Source organism: Apiospora phragmitis (genome assembly GCF_038363925.1).
Source record: "Apiospora phragmitis strain CBS 135458 chromosome Unknown utg000016l:1.0-887042.0:1.0-888152.0, whole genome shotgun sequence".
Lineage (NCBI taxonomy): Eukaryota > Fungi > Ascomycota > Sordariomycetes > Amphisphaeriales > Apiosporaceae > Apiospora > Apiospora phragmitis.
The window spans coordinates 553,440-567,798 of NW_027117416.1; the positions used below are offsets into that span (position 1 = coordinate 553,440).

Here is a 14,359-nt window from a genome sequence, read left to right on the forward strand (position 1 = left end):
CGAGCGGTCAAGTCGAAGCCATCCATTTCGAGGCCCAGGCGGACGCCAGCGACGACGCGAATGCCGTTGCTGGCATAGACAGCGACGCGGATGCCGAGTACGAAACCGATCCCGAGTATATTGCAGCAGTTCCCGCTGCCGCGGCGGAGCTTCTGTCTGTCTACGACGTCATCTCTGACGAGGATGGCGGGACTGTCATTCCCAACTGTCCCATGAGACAGAAGGGTCCGAGGCAGCTGGCTTCGCCGCGAAGGCCGCAAGGTAAGCATGATTCTCGTCTATTGACTACATATTCGACTGACCGTTGACGCTCATCATACAGCAGGCACTCCAGGTTCCCAACCGACGGTGGAGCGGCAGCCCGGCCGGACCGAGCCCAGCTCCACGACGAACACTGCACCAACCGCCGCGACGAATGCAGGCGCCCGGCCAGCACCCAAAATATACCCCGACCATGGCGCGATGGATGCGTCGCTGCAGAGAGCGGTACGTTGGAATAGCCGGGTGACGGCCAGAAGACCCTTGGCGCCGATCATGTCGACTCAACCACGGCAATGCCCTCCCAGAATGGTGGGAAACGGTGTACAGCTGTCACAGGCAGGCCGTCCAAGAGGGTCTGTGCAGGAATGCGGCGAGGCGCTCGCCAGACTACTACAAGGACGACAGACGCAAATTGCAGCGGGACACCTTGGCAAAGAAGATGGTAGGAATGCTGGAGGACCTTCAAACGAGTCTCAGCGGTATGCCGTTTGGGTGAAGACGTGGATGTTGATGCGGAAGATATCACAAGCGGCAGCTTGTCCGTGCTTATGTCAAACCATACTTCAGATAGCATCCTCAATATCTACACTGACTCGAAGTCTACTAGTTTGCTTTCAGGAGTAATTCCTCCTATCATGACCTTGCGATGAACCTAGATGCAAGGTGTGAGCTGGATTCATCGATCCTTACAGTCCTAATCTCCGCATCGGCCCCAGCATCCCTACAGCAAGATGTAATCCAAACTCCCCTTTGCCTGACGTTGTGGCCAGCATGCATCCATTGATACCCCATGCTGCCCCCGATCCTTGGCTGAATCCATGGCCAGCCCTTGGGAAAAGCTTAGAGCAGGTGACGCGATCTGAGCAGGATATCCAGCGGAGGGGCTCCTAGACCGAGGCTGAGCACGCTGAGAGCCTTCTGTAGCGGGGCCGCCTGCAACCTCCTGTGCCACAACTGTTGCGGAGAGCATATCGGACATCTCTTTTGAGGGGTGCCCAGCGTCCCCGTATTGGTCATGCAGCCCTTCCATTTCCTGCCAGCCAACGTCCTCCACATAACTTGAGCCAGGCATCTCGAACTCAGCATTTGGGAAAAAGCCCAGACTGCCGTCGCACATATCTTGCTCCCCATCAAGTGGCTGGCAGTGTCCGGGTTCCAGCGGCGTGGGCTGCGAGCCGCCTGGCGTTGCTACCGCGCCATTTCCGATCGCGGCGTCTGCGCCTTCCAAGCCACTGGCGACAACAGCCAGCCCGCTACCAGCCCGCGTGTTACCAGCCAGCGTGTCGTACCTCGAAGGGTCATAATTCACAGCAGACCCTGTCACCAATTCTCTCGGCGATCCTTGGCCACCTTGATCGCTGGGCTGGCGGGTGGTCGGCGCTCCCTGTTGCACGGCAAAGGTCGCACCATCAGCATCCTTTGCAGACGACAGGCATCCCGTCAAACCTGACATCGGCTGCGGGCTTAGATGGCCTGTTCCAGCACTGTGCCGCCGCTGGGATCGCAGCGGTCGGACTGCCGAGCCTTACCCCGTATCTCTCGCACGGCTGAGATTGGAAGACGGCTTCTGCACTCGCCTCGACGTCTGAAAGACCCGGGCCCGTTGCGTTACGCGAGCCTGCCGGCCGCGCAGGCTCCGGATCTAGTATGCTCGTCAGTCGGGGCAGGAACACACCGCAAGGAGCGGGCGCACTCACCACTTGGCCGAGATCAGGAATTTTCTGGCCTTCGGGAACGTACATGGCCACGTCCATCCGGCCATGGACAATGTTCTAGTACATTGTCAAGCTGAATACATTGCACATCTCTCCGAGCGCCAGCGCCTTTCGCTGCAGAGACTCTCCGGACTTGCGGATTTTATCCTTCTCCCGCTTGTCGTGCATGTAAGGTCGGCTCGGCGCGATTTGGGACGCTAACTTGGCGTTTGGCAGCTCCACCTGCAGCGGTTGCGTCTCTGGTGAAGCATCGGCTACTTCTCCGACCCCGTTTTCCTGTGCCGCGTGAGATCCTGGCTTTTGCGGAGATGGCGGTCGAGGTCGAGATTCCGATCGTGGCAGCGGCGGGCACGGCTCGACTCCCTCCATCCTCGCCATCGTGGCCGACGCGAGCTCTTCCAGCAGCCGCTCCTTGGCCATGCACAGTTCCTGCATCATCTCGTTCTTCGTCTTCTCCAGCTCGTCCCGGCTCCGGCTCTTCTCCCGCTGGTATAGCCTCAAGCCTCCTTGAAAGCGCTCGAGCTTTTGTATCAAGATCGCGCTGATTTCCTCGGTGGCGTCGACAACGCATTGGGCTTCCTTATGGGGCGCAAGTCGCGGCCGTGGCGTCCGAGGCTCGGGACTGTGAGACCCCTCTTCCTCGCTAGCATCGTATTCGTAACTGCTGTCGGTCATGCCGTAGACTGCCATGTTGTGCATCTACTCGCTTTCTGGAGGGCGATGTCGGGTGTGTCCAACAGGGCGATGGTCTGATCGCCTTGGAATCGGACAAGGCCCTGCGTTTGGGCTTTATAATCTGCGCAAAGTAGACCCAGTGCAGGAGGGCATTGCCGGCACACATGCCAACTCATAATCGACTCCATCCTAAAATCAGTTGAGCCGCTTTGAGCGCCGGCAGCGCAATTGCCATGCTTCGTAACTCATCCTTCCCAAAACTGACCCGTTTTTTGTTCATAGAACCCGATCCGATGAAACGCTTTGCAGCATCATCCCAAGAGACATCAATCGGAAACCAGAGACCATTTGGCCGCAACCGTAACGAGGAACAAGACAAATTTCCCAGTACATGGCATTTAAGAGGTTCACCCTTCCATTTACAAGCCTTTGACGTGTCGATCCATACACCGCGACGCCGGTTCCACTTCAGCTGCTTCATTCCGCCTTCAGCATAAACAGTCACTTGTTCAAGGCGAAGATTGAATCCGCCCCTAGCAGTGCTTTCCTGTGTGCGTTGTTTCGCTCGTTTGGGCGAGTTTTCTGAGTATGACTGTGTTGATTTCCTCTTCGGGCAAGGATCTCTCGCCACCTCTGTCAGAGGGTTGGGCTGCCTCTCCTCGTCGGTATCCAGTGGCGTGGCACTGTCTATTCGATGGTTGGCATAGTTTGTTGGTGAAGCTGTGGATGACTCTGCGACAGGGGGCCTCTGGGTGGCTGTCCTATAATGGTTTCCCTCTCCAACCAGACGCGATGAGTCTGTCGACTTTTCCAAGCCAGTGGAGAAGGGGAGCCTGGTGTTGGCGGGCCAGGGGAGGCTGTCGTTAAATTTTTGTTCGTAGAGACGAAGGGCTGTGCGTCACTGGCCGTGAATACTTCATCGAGACTTGCTTCCAGCGCTGTACTGGGTGCTCCTGGAACTTGGGGAAGCTGGAAAGAGTTGAGTAGTTCGTCCCAAAGTAAGTCCTCGACCGAGTTTGCTTCAGTAAAACCTTCGTAAAACCCTTCGTAGATACGAGCAAAACAAAACGCAGTGTCAAACGACTTGCAACCGTCGAAGCCTGCCACCCCGTCTTCCGGTGACTGTAATGCAACGGCTGGGTTTTCGGCATCAGCTTCGCTTCCGAAGTCGATAGAGAGTTTGGGGTCGAAGAGGCCATAACACAAGGAATTCGTCCATAGATTCGCGAGCGCACTGCTGTATTGTCGTGGGTTCATAGCTAACGGCAGTTCATATGCTTTGTAATCGTAGCTTTGTGGATGATAGATAGATGAGGACACTTTGGTATGCTTGTAGCAGAGCAGATTTTAGAAGGGGTGGAATGAAAGGAGAAAGGCAGACATATATCATTGGGGGGACGACGGCCTTTTATAGTCTGACCGAACCACAAACCCCCTCCCTCCTCCTCCCCTTTTCTTGTCCCTCTTCCCTCGGATCAACTCAGGTCGGCGTGGCCGTGCATGAATGTTACAAGTTTTGAATGGAACTGACCCAAAGAACGTCACCATTGGTGTGCAGTAGGGCGGCATTCCCTGACCTCGGCGACAGATACGAGATGCTCGTCAATCGATCGTACGGGATCCTCCACACTGATGTGCTGAAAGTATTCAAGATCTTTTTCATTGGCAATCCGTTTTCGTACTATCCTTTCTCCAAGGCCTTGCAAAAACGCCAGACTCTCGGAAGCTCTAGTTTCGGTTGGGCATAGTGAATAAAGGTCGCCGAACATCTTCCTTTGATGGTCGATGAAGTCTGGCCAAGGGACGAGGCGCGTCGGGCAGTATTTGTTTTGGGGGTTCGTGGTTGGACCCTTCGATGTAAGACTTTTATCTGGCTCGACCTGGAACTTTGCGTAGACAAACTCGTGGCAGGCCTCGAGATATTCGGAGAGGGTCGTTAGGCGGTTAAGCTTTTCTGCTTCTTCGGTGCGTTGGTCTGCTTCTTCGGCGCGTTGTCGCTCTAGCTAGCGTTGCTGCTCTGCTTCTTCGACGCGACGTTCGAGCTCCTTCAAACGTTTCAATAATGCGTCATTTTCCATGTTGATATTCATTCATCCATAGACTTCCTTGGTCACCATGGTTGAACAGCGATAGTATGTAAAAGGGAAGGTGTTGGTTCATTCGCTGATACAGTTGAAGGTTAAGTGGCCCACTTTATGTTGTTTCCGGGGAGATGATGCCCTACCATTTCGATGAGCGAAATGTTGTGAAGTTAGTTGGCTGGCAGCAGGGCTGATTGAGGAGCTAGACCCGTTGTTCGTACCGGCAAACGGAAAGGTGGAGACTCACGAAGTCAGGGACCGCTCGGGCGAGGATACTGGTAATGCGAGTGGTCAGACCAGCGAATGGTTGTGATATCCAGAAGATAAATAGTTCTGGGCATCCACTCGGCATCGCAATCTCGGAATAGCATTGCATTCGACCCCTGCATGGATCAATCTACTACACTCCACGTCTTTAAATCCATGAACCTCACTTCCACTCCATAACCTCCGTTCGTGTAATTGATTGAGTTGATCGGGCCATGTTATCCAGTGCTCAAGAGAACACTTTCGTGTCTTAAGAATGATCAATCCAATTCTGTCAATGCTCTCATAATAGATGTATCGGCATCCTTGTTATTGGTCAATGCTCACTTTGCATCTTCCTGATTCCACCTAAAAAATGTTCTAGGGAGCGCCATAACGCACGAGCTAAGAACACTTATGTGGGGTGTTGAGGTTTAACACCACACCATAAACATAAATAAGCTAGTGCCCGCGCGAACCAACTAAGCACCGAAAATACCGCCTCCACAATCCCTACTGACCGACTCATCAGCTTCAGCAGCGAGATCCAACCCATTATCTAATATGCCACCGTAATTCGGGTTCCTTCTCGGATACCAAAGCCAGCCCGGAGCCGCTCAGTTGCTCGGCCTCGAGATTGGCCCGAACTGATGACAAACTTCCCTCGTTACTCGGGCTCTCTTGTTTGAGAACATGCGATTAGAGCCCAGAGTCGACACGTATAAGAATACCTAATCTTTACGCTTACTGATTCCACCTCAAAGACTCTTCGCCTCCACATTTCTCACCATGGCCTTGCCTTCCTCAGCAGACGCACCGGCCAAGTCATTGTCATTTACCTCATGGAATGACGATAAACTTATAACTATCGTCCTTCTCCACGGAGGCTTTACGTGTCGTCTCGAATTTGCGCTCGTCCTTCCGTACTTCTCTGACTTCCACGTCCTTCTCCCCGACCTCCCGTTGCATTCCGCGTCCCGTTGCATTAAACCGGCCACAACCGACAACTCAGCCTGGCATGTCGCACAGCTTATTCAATCGCACGCCCACGGCGGGAAAGCGCATGTCGTTGGTGTCTCCATGGGCGGCTACATAGGCCAATGCCTCGCATTGGACCAGCCTGACCTTGTACTCTCGCTGTTTGTCACAGGTGCTGCTCCACTAGTTGGGAAACGCTTATTCATGGCGCAATGGACAAGAGTAACCTATTATACTATGAGGCTTATGCTGCATTGGCTCCCTGGCTGGGTATACCGGTATCAGGCTTCATTGCTTGGCCTACAGCTCAGTGACGAATTGGTAGCGGAGATGAGGGACAACATCACCTGGGAGCTGGTCCAAGATATGTTCCCGTGGATCTTATCGTTTACTTTGGATGACGTGCGGCAGCTGAAGGTACGGACTCTATCTATCGCGGGGGCGAAAGGGGACGACGTGCCTATAGCAGAGAGGACCGCCCAAGCGTTGAGGAGCAGGCGGACTAACCAGGGCGAGGCCTGGCCTGAGGATGGGTCTGGAGCAATTGTGTTAAGGGAGGCTACACATGGGTGGGATATGCAATTTCCAGAGCTCTTTGCTCAAGGGGTATCGGCTTGGGTTAATAGAGAGAGATTGCCTAACGAGTTTGAGAGGCTTTAGTAGCTACAGTACCCTACGCAATAATAATTCAGGATGTTGGGACAATGCCTCGGGGCTTCTCTATGCTCCATTTACCCCGGCCATTGCTTGAAGGCTTGTGGAAGAGGATGAGATGGAAGGGTGACGGTAACTGAAAGCCACAATCTAATCTTTGTTCCGTGTACCCGTAATAGCTCGTCGAATAGATCCTCAAGAGCTGTCTACCAATCGAGCAAGCATTTGCGCCGAATAAAACACCACCTCAATATGATCGTGCCACATTACGCTACGTGTGTCTGTTTGTTGTCCCAATAGCAGCTTCATTCGGCACTCCAGGACAGAAGTCAGTCATGGATGGTAAAGTTCCCTTAGTCCATATGCATGCATTGGCGCAGGGACCCGGGCGTGGGCTGCGTGAGGTAGGCCGCTTCGTATAGTTCTTGGCGGTATTGAATTATACTGATAGGCAAGATAAATGGTAGGTCTTGGTGCAAGGTAGGCTATTCAAATACAGGAGAGTCATTCTATTGAATAGAGTCAAAGAGCATGATGCTAGATTACGGTCTTGAGGCACGCTCGGCTCAGCCTCACATTGGTCTTGATTCCATCTGTTCCCAAGCCGAGGATCGGCGTACTCGCAGTTCTACTGGGTCTACCATTCTTTCCCGTGTTTCAGCTACGTCGCTAGCTATGTCTATCATCCAAGGTGTGGACGCCGGTGTGCCGAACCTGGTGGCTTATTCTCGCCTGCCTACGGGGCCCACATATAGCACCTGAACGTGGACGAAGTCATCTTCAGTGACGCCTAGCCGCCATTCGAGCAAGGACAACATCTCGACCTCCATCAGGTTGACATCCGGTAGAGTGAACCGGAAACTAACGGGCCCACAAGACCAACGACTATATTTAGCCCACTTCTTGTTCCTCGGCGACCAGTCATGTAGATACTTCGTCGCTACTATAAGCGCAGCTAGGAAGATACGGTACATTGTACATTTATATTTGCGTGTCGCCAACGCGAGCTTCCCTTTCAAGCGGTGTAAATACACCAAGGTAGCCAGCAATGTAAGCGAACTAGTGTTAGAGGCCTTCACCAGATAGGAAATGAAACCTTGAAGCAATAATGCCTCACTGTCCACTGAACCATCGGAGGCGCCTCCAGCCCATCCTCGGCAACACCTGGAGGCTTGATGAATCCCAACTGCATCCGATGATGTTATGTGTGAGAGGAGATCATGGGTAGTACGTGCTAAAAGGGACGTCATGGCTTCGCTGTCTAGGCTTAGTCGTGCAAGCGCGGTCGTATCCATGGCTCGTTTGGTACCTGACTCACATGAGGGATCCAACCCAGTTGCCATGCTTCTTACACTGCGACTTTCCTCACCCACCTAAGCCCTAAGGACGCAGTTATGACGAGATGCCCATCTATATGAGTTGGAAAACTGCAACTATACTATGGCGCTTTTTGGAAATTTTGAGACAGGAGCCAACTTTTACCTAGGTCGACTTTTAGTGCTAGATGCGCCTACTGTGACCCGAATCGGATAGTTATAGTGTACACGGCAAAAGCCTATTCAGGGCTACGTCGTCAATAATGCCGCTATCCAGCCGGTGCTGTTACGCCATAACCGGACCAGGGGAGCGGAATCCATATAAAAGCGCCTTCCAGACACGGTTCTACACAAACTTTGCACTAGTACATACCGTACAGTAAAATCCAAGTTCAGCGTCCGCCTCTCTAATATCAAAAATAAGAACCCGAAGTACTTTGAGGCGCCATCGCCGTGCGTAAGCGATGTGGGGGAAGTACCAGTCATCGCCAAGCAAGACTCCTATAGGGCTGCATATTTGGCGCTGACACGTACCGCTACTGCTAAGGCCAGTATCTTGGTACGTCTCTGGTGGTAGCGGTACATGGAAGCGTCAAAAATGCATCTTTCCAGCGCTTTAGTGGGACGCTGACAGGTACCTATGACTCATTAGGATACACTGGGCAAGAAGCCCCACAGTACACTAGACGGATACTTATTATATATCCATTGCGGACGCTGAACTTGGATTTTACTGTACTGAACTATAGTCGCACATCGCAGCTTTTAGTCAGGATAGATTATATATGACGAAAGGAAGCATAAAACATGGCAACGCAAGGTCTTACATCAGCTTTGGAAGGCTTGGGGATCCGAACACATTGGTCATTGAATCTAGTCGTAGCGCGGGTTCTCTACACTCTGCAAACGCCTAATGCTGTATTCCATGGCGTGTTAGCTGAGAACAAGGAGCGCTTGCTGGGGGACGGGCCGGACGTGGACTTGCTCTGGGTGTGCGAACGAGATGGTTCTGTGGCTGTTTGGCTGGAGGGCCAGCAGCGGCCCGCAATTAGGGGGGGCAAATCAGATCATAATATGGATGCTGTGATAGGGCACTATAACACCAGAAGTAGATTCCTATACTACTCTGTAAAGGGGATTGGATACGAATGCCCAACTTGGGAGTTGGAGCCGAATCTAGACCAGTATGCTGGATTCATGGACCATTACTGGGCTACTTTGCAGCATCAAAACTGATTCGATTGAACGATCTTTTTTCTGGGATAGGGGGATGAAGTACTCAGAGGCGAAAGCACTTCTAGCTGCAACCAGCTTTGGTCCATAAGCGTTCTAAGGACACCAAAGTACGCGCACATTTAGCCGAGCAAATATATGATCTTCTGATATTAATTCGCGTAAAAGCGGCTGGCTGGCTGGATATCTAGGGAGCGGTAGCCTTAGCCCTCCGCGACGTGATTCTCAAGCTGTGCTTCAGCTGCGGACATTCGCCCAAACTTTGCTTGACCCGGTCACTTGACCACCATGCAGCACGCCATCGCCGTCTTGACTACACTATCGGCAGCTGTTTCGCCAATGCGCAGCCGGACGAATGCGACAGGCTGCCAGGCTGCGACCCTCAGCAAATTTGCTTGGGAGATCAGGAACTTCGACCACCAGGGATTGAATGCACGAGGAAATGTCAGCTTCGACCTGTCGAATCCCGCGTTGTTGCACGCATCTCAATGTAGTGCAACGGATAGCCAGCCGTTCGGCGGCTTCTATGGTACCATTCTCTGTACGTGCGCCGATGGAACAGAGGATACTACCACGCAGACGACCTTCGACTTCAACAGTCTCAGTCGTACGCTCAATATCAATCAAACGTAAGCATAGAATCGTACACTGTGCCAACGTAAGAATGGAGCTTCATCGATATTCGAAGGCCACTTACGGCCACTGGGGGTCCTCATCTCTGCAGACCCACGGTTCTATCAACTTAACATTGGACTGTACAGATAAAGTCACCAACGATTGGAAGATGGATAAGCTCGATTCTAGCCGGGATACCAAGTGCACATCTGTGGCCGTGCTCCTGAGGCCATATCAAATGACGGCTGTTGCTTAACTGGCGTTATATATTTTAGAATGCAGCAGTAGAGGCTCGGAAACTACGACTCGATAACTGGGTCTGGGGAACAGAGTATCTTGATGAACTTCCAAAGCTCCATGGCTGCTCTCCCAATAGAGTATCTCAGTCCGTCACCGGGGACCAGGGATCAATTAGGTCCCAGATTGTCCGATTATTCATCGCTGCCATTCTGACACCGGATTGCCCAAATCGCGACCAAGAGGTCTTCTAGTCCATAGCCAACAGAGATGACCTAATTTGTCAGAGTATTCATTTTCATATGGGATAGAGCACCACTCACCAGTAGCATGTAGAGCCTAAGTACAGGAAGAAGACGCCAGTCTTTGGCACACGTTATACCCATAGCACCGGCTATGGCCATTATCGAAAAAAGAAACGCCTCCATGAAGACGCAGCCCTTCGTCCGGTGCTTTTTCGGAGAATACACCATCCATTCCCACGCTACCCATAACCGAAATGTGGCTGCAGACACGAGCATGACGATGCTTCCGTGGTAGGCATGGACACCAGCTATGATGACGCCCGCCAAAAATGAACCCATGATTATCGGCAAACACACAGCGAGCCGGAGCAGATTTAATGATCCATGCACTGATGGCCACATCCTGCTCATCCAGAAGCACTAGAGACGTCAGCATCGATGGTAAACTCTACCCGTCGGCCAATGTACCTGACTTATCATGCTTACTGCTACGATGGAACCAAGCAGGTATACCGTCCAAATGTTGGTTTCGACAAAAACTGCGAGCGTAGCGAACACAACCACGACCGCGAATGACAGAACGATCTGGATGACTGAAAGAAATAGAAGCTCGAGGTGGAACTTTACACAGAGCAGCTGGCAAGCCTTCAGCGGCTGTGCTACTCGTCGATGGTTATAAAGTACACCGAACGCATGGAGCAGCGTGGCCAGCACACTCAGTCCGGCAGGAACAAAGCGCAGGTCGTAGAGTAGGCTCACCGTAGCCTAGGAGCTGTTTATAGCTGGCCAGTTCTTGAAGAGGCGGTACAGGAAGGAAGTAAAAGAATGGATAAGAGATCCGGGCTGCCGTACTTATATTGGACCAGACTTAAGATCCTGACGGCCAGTTAGGTTGACGCATGCGCTATGGATTAGCCATGGTGCTTGGAAACACATTGATAGGTGGGACATTGCATTTGCCTTGCTGCAATCGGCCATGGCGACTCTACCCAGTTCGATCCGACTAGGCCGCCATGACGAACGACTGGCGTTTTTCTGCTAGTGGCCCTCTAGGCTTCTGGGAAGTCCATACCTACCACGGAAGCACCTTCATGCTCGTGTCAGCCGCCGCGTTTCGGTTATGGGTGGCGTGCGAATGTATGGTATATTCCCAGAAAAAGCACCGGGCGAAGGGCTGTGTTTTCACGGAGAGTCCAAACCTTATAGGGGTAGTTTACCTCAGCTTCTTCGTCGGGAAACAATTGGTGCTGGGCTGAGGCCCCCTTGAAGACGATTAACGGTCGTAAAGATCGGCCGACTGTACTGATACACTCCACGATCGTCATCTATTCGCGATTGGCGCTATTATTGCGTGTTAAAGTCCTGCAGCTGGTCAGTTCGATCACTAGAGTCAATCTCATCGGCGTTGAACTAATAGTAGGGCGGAATGGACTGGAATCAGTGGTGATGTTGGAAGAACGCGTGCTATAGCAGATAGCGTTACCAAGTTGGGAGGAATCGTCGACACCTCAGGAGAGTCACATTCATGCCCATGGATAAGAGCGCAAGCCCTTTGCCGCGCATCCTAGCGCGTCAAACACCACGTCTTCGTTCAGCGCTTCCGTTACCTTGATTATCCGGACCAGCAGGCCACATCGGTCCAGGGACAGTCTATGACACATCCTTGGGTCACAGTCTACTTGTCCATTTGGAGATTATCAAGTTGTAGGTGCGGTGTTCCGTATCCAGCATCCAATCACACAAATTTTCCATTACTTCGGCCCATGCCCAAGGCCTGCAAGTGCAAGTGTTGCGCTCGTCACCTAATCACACAACAATGTCCCCTTCAACTCTAACCGAGCACCAACACCAAACTACCTACAAGTATTGGAGTCAATTGACGCAAGCCGGGGTCGAATAACTTGATATTCAGAGCGGAGTGCATCTAATATAGTGTGTGCACCCTCGGACAGCAATAGTATTTGAGGTGACTACCAAATTAATTGTGTGTTTCTATTCTCCCCTTTCCTATTCGTTTCGATCGTCGTACAAGATAGTATATCCCAGTTTTGCGTTCCCGTTAACGGATCCGTGCGGACCGGTGAGGTTTGCGGCGGCTGCGTTGCGTTTCCCAATAATTTGCAGTTTTGCACCCATATTTTGATTCGATTCTTCGTAGAAACTGTGTTGGATCTGACCTTGAATCGATTCTGCAAGTTCATCCACATCCCGCTAATGCTTCTGAAGCTCATCATTCTCGAAATTCTGCTCGAAGCTATACAGGGGCTTGACTGGGTGACATTCCTGCTCATTGATTTAGGCGGCCTATGTTGATAGCTATTCGGAGGCACTTTACTGGGCAAACGAGCCAAAAACTGCACTTCGAGTTCAAATTTGGGATAGCTGTATACTATACCCGCTCGTCGCCCCCATCACTTGTCAGCTTAGTCGAGCCGATCCCGTACTTGTCCAACGAGGTCTCTCGAAACTCATTCTGGCGGAGAATTACTTCCTGAAATTCAAAGCAATCCCACAAATTCTCCAAGTGACAGGTAGCATATAGTGTAATTACTTCTCTCAAGGTCCGGTCTCCAACTTCTGATGCAGACGTGTTTGCAAAGCTGTAATCTATAAGGCTCGCAATGCCGTGTGCTCCTTGCTCAGTTAAGCGAAAGACGCACAGCGTGGAGTGGAGTCTGAACAGCGCCAACTGTTTGAGCTCGGTGACGATGTTATAATCCGCGAATGCGTAGAGCTGCGTATGCGGCAGTAACATATCTGAGCAATTAGCCGAATCGCATCTGACTGTTCTCCCAGGTACTCAAATAGTAGCATGTGCTCATTGTACCCTGAAGTCTCAATACAGCCCTTCTGGTCCGTACTCACCAGTATCATAACTCAGTTATTTGCACCTGTTTCCGATCATGCTACCCAAAACTGAAAGTAAGCATCTGGCTGACCTCCGTACAATAACGCGCATCACGCGGGTGCGCGACCACCTCCGCCCGCGGTTCGGCGAGATGGTACAATAGGGTCGTAGGGTCGGACCAGTCCACTTTCAAAAAAAAACAATCGCCTCCCCCGTGGTGACCAGGCCGTACTCCAATCCACCCTCAGTCATGTAGTGGAGCGTCTGCGTTATGGCAGCCGCGACGAGCCGTTCCGAATGGTATTGGAACAGAGCCTCGGGGTCCGCTGCGGTTGGGATCGTGGCCCGATTCACGACCTCTTTGTATATATCCATCGAGCGAAGCCCTACGCGGAGATGCTGGGTAGTGATCTTGTGAGGCGCTTTGTACTCGTTGATGTACAGCATTGTGCGCTGTGTCGAAGTCTCGCCCTCCTGCATGTAAATGCAGATTTGATCAGGGCGGAGTCGAAGGCGTTCGAATCGAGGTTGTCAGCGCCAATGCTTGTCGTTCAGTGTTCTCTATGACTCTTGGATGTCTCCCATTTACCGCCTCTGGATAACCTCGCCCTTATCATTTTTAGAAGCCAGTTCGTACCGCATGTACGTTACAGATACCTGGCTAAGCGCTATACACACACCTGCGCTACATCAGAGCCATTGGTAGGTAAGAAAGGTGGCTCGCGAGGGTGACTCGTAAGGGGCTCAGCGCACTATAAATACTCTCTTTCATGCCGTTCTTCACTGTTAGTTCTCCAGGTCTTCCGTTTCTTCCACCGCCACTATGAGGTATCAGTCCCGATCCCAGTCTCGATCCAGAATATGGGATCCCGATACAATACTGGAGTTAAAGCATCCGAAGAAAGGTGTGCACAGTTGCACAGGCTATAATAAATCTCGTGGAAACCCTAGATGCATGAATTCCCTGGGGTCCTTCAAGCACGGTTTCGACATCCTCTGCACCCTCACCAACATCAAGCCAGCAGCCGCTGCATCGTCGCGCAGCTTAAAGTCGGCAGCTATTCACACGCTGTGTCACCTACACCAGGGACAAATAGATGACACGGTACGACGATGGAAGTTAGCCTTGGGGGAGACAGGCGCAGGCCAGTCCCAAGGCCAAACAATATTGGAGCTGTTATTCTACGCCAGATAACGGAAAATGGATGCCTGAAGACAAGGCGGAACGGAAGTGTCCAGGAAATTACACACCTGA

At 52.0% G+C, this 14,359-nt stretch overlaps 1 protein-coding gene across 1 annotated transcript; it reads right to left on the bottom strand.

The window, feature by feature from the left end:
- Positions 1–13,293: 13,293 nt before the first annotated feature.
- On the bottom strand, positions 13,294–13,584 carry PG994_015322 (uncharacterized protein; the record flags this gene model as incomplete). Its single annotated transcript, XM_066866729.1, has 1 exon — positions 13,294–13,584. One exon carries the CDS (start codon positions 13,582–13,584, stop codon positions 13,294–13,296), a length of 291 nt encoding a protein of 96 aa, XP_066707643.1.
- Between the last annotated feature and the right edge of the window lie 775 nt (positions 13,585–14,359).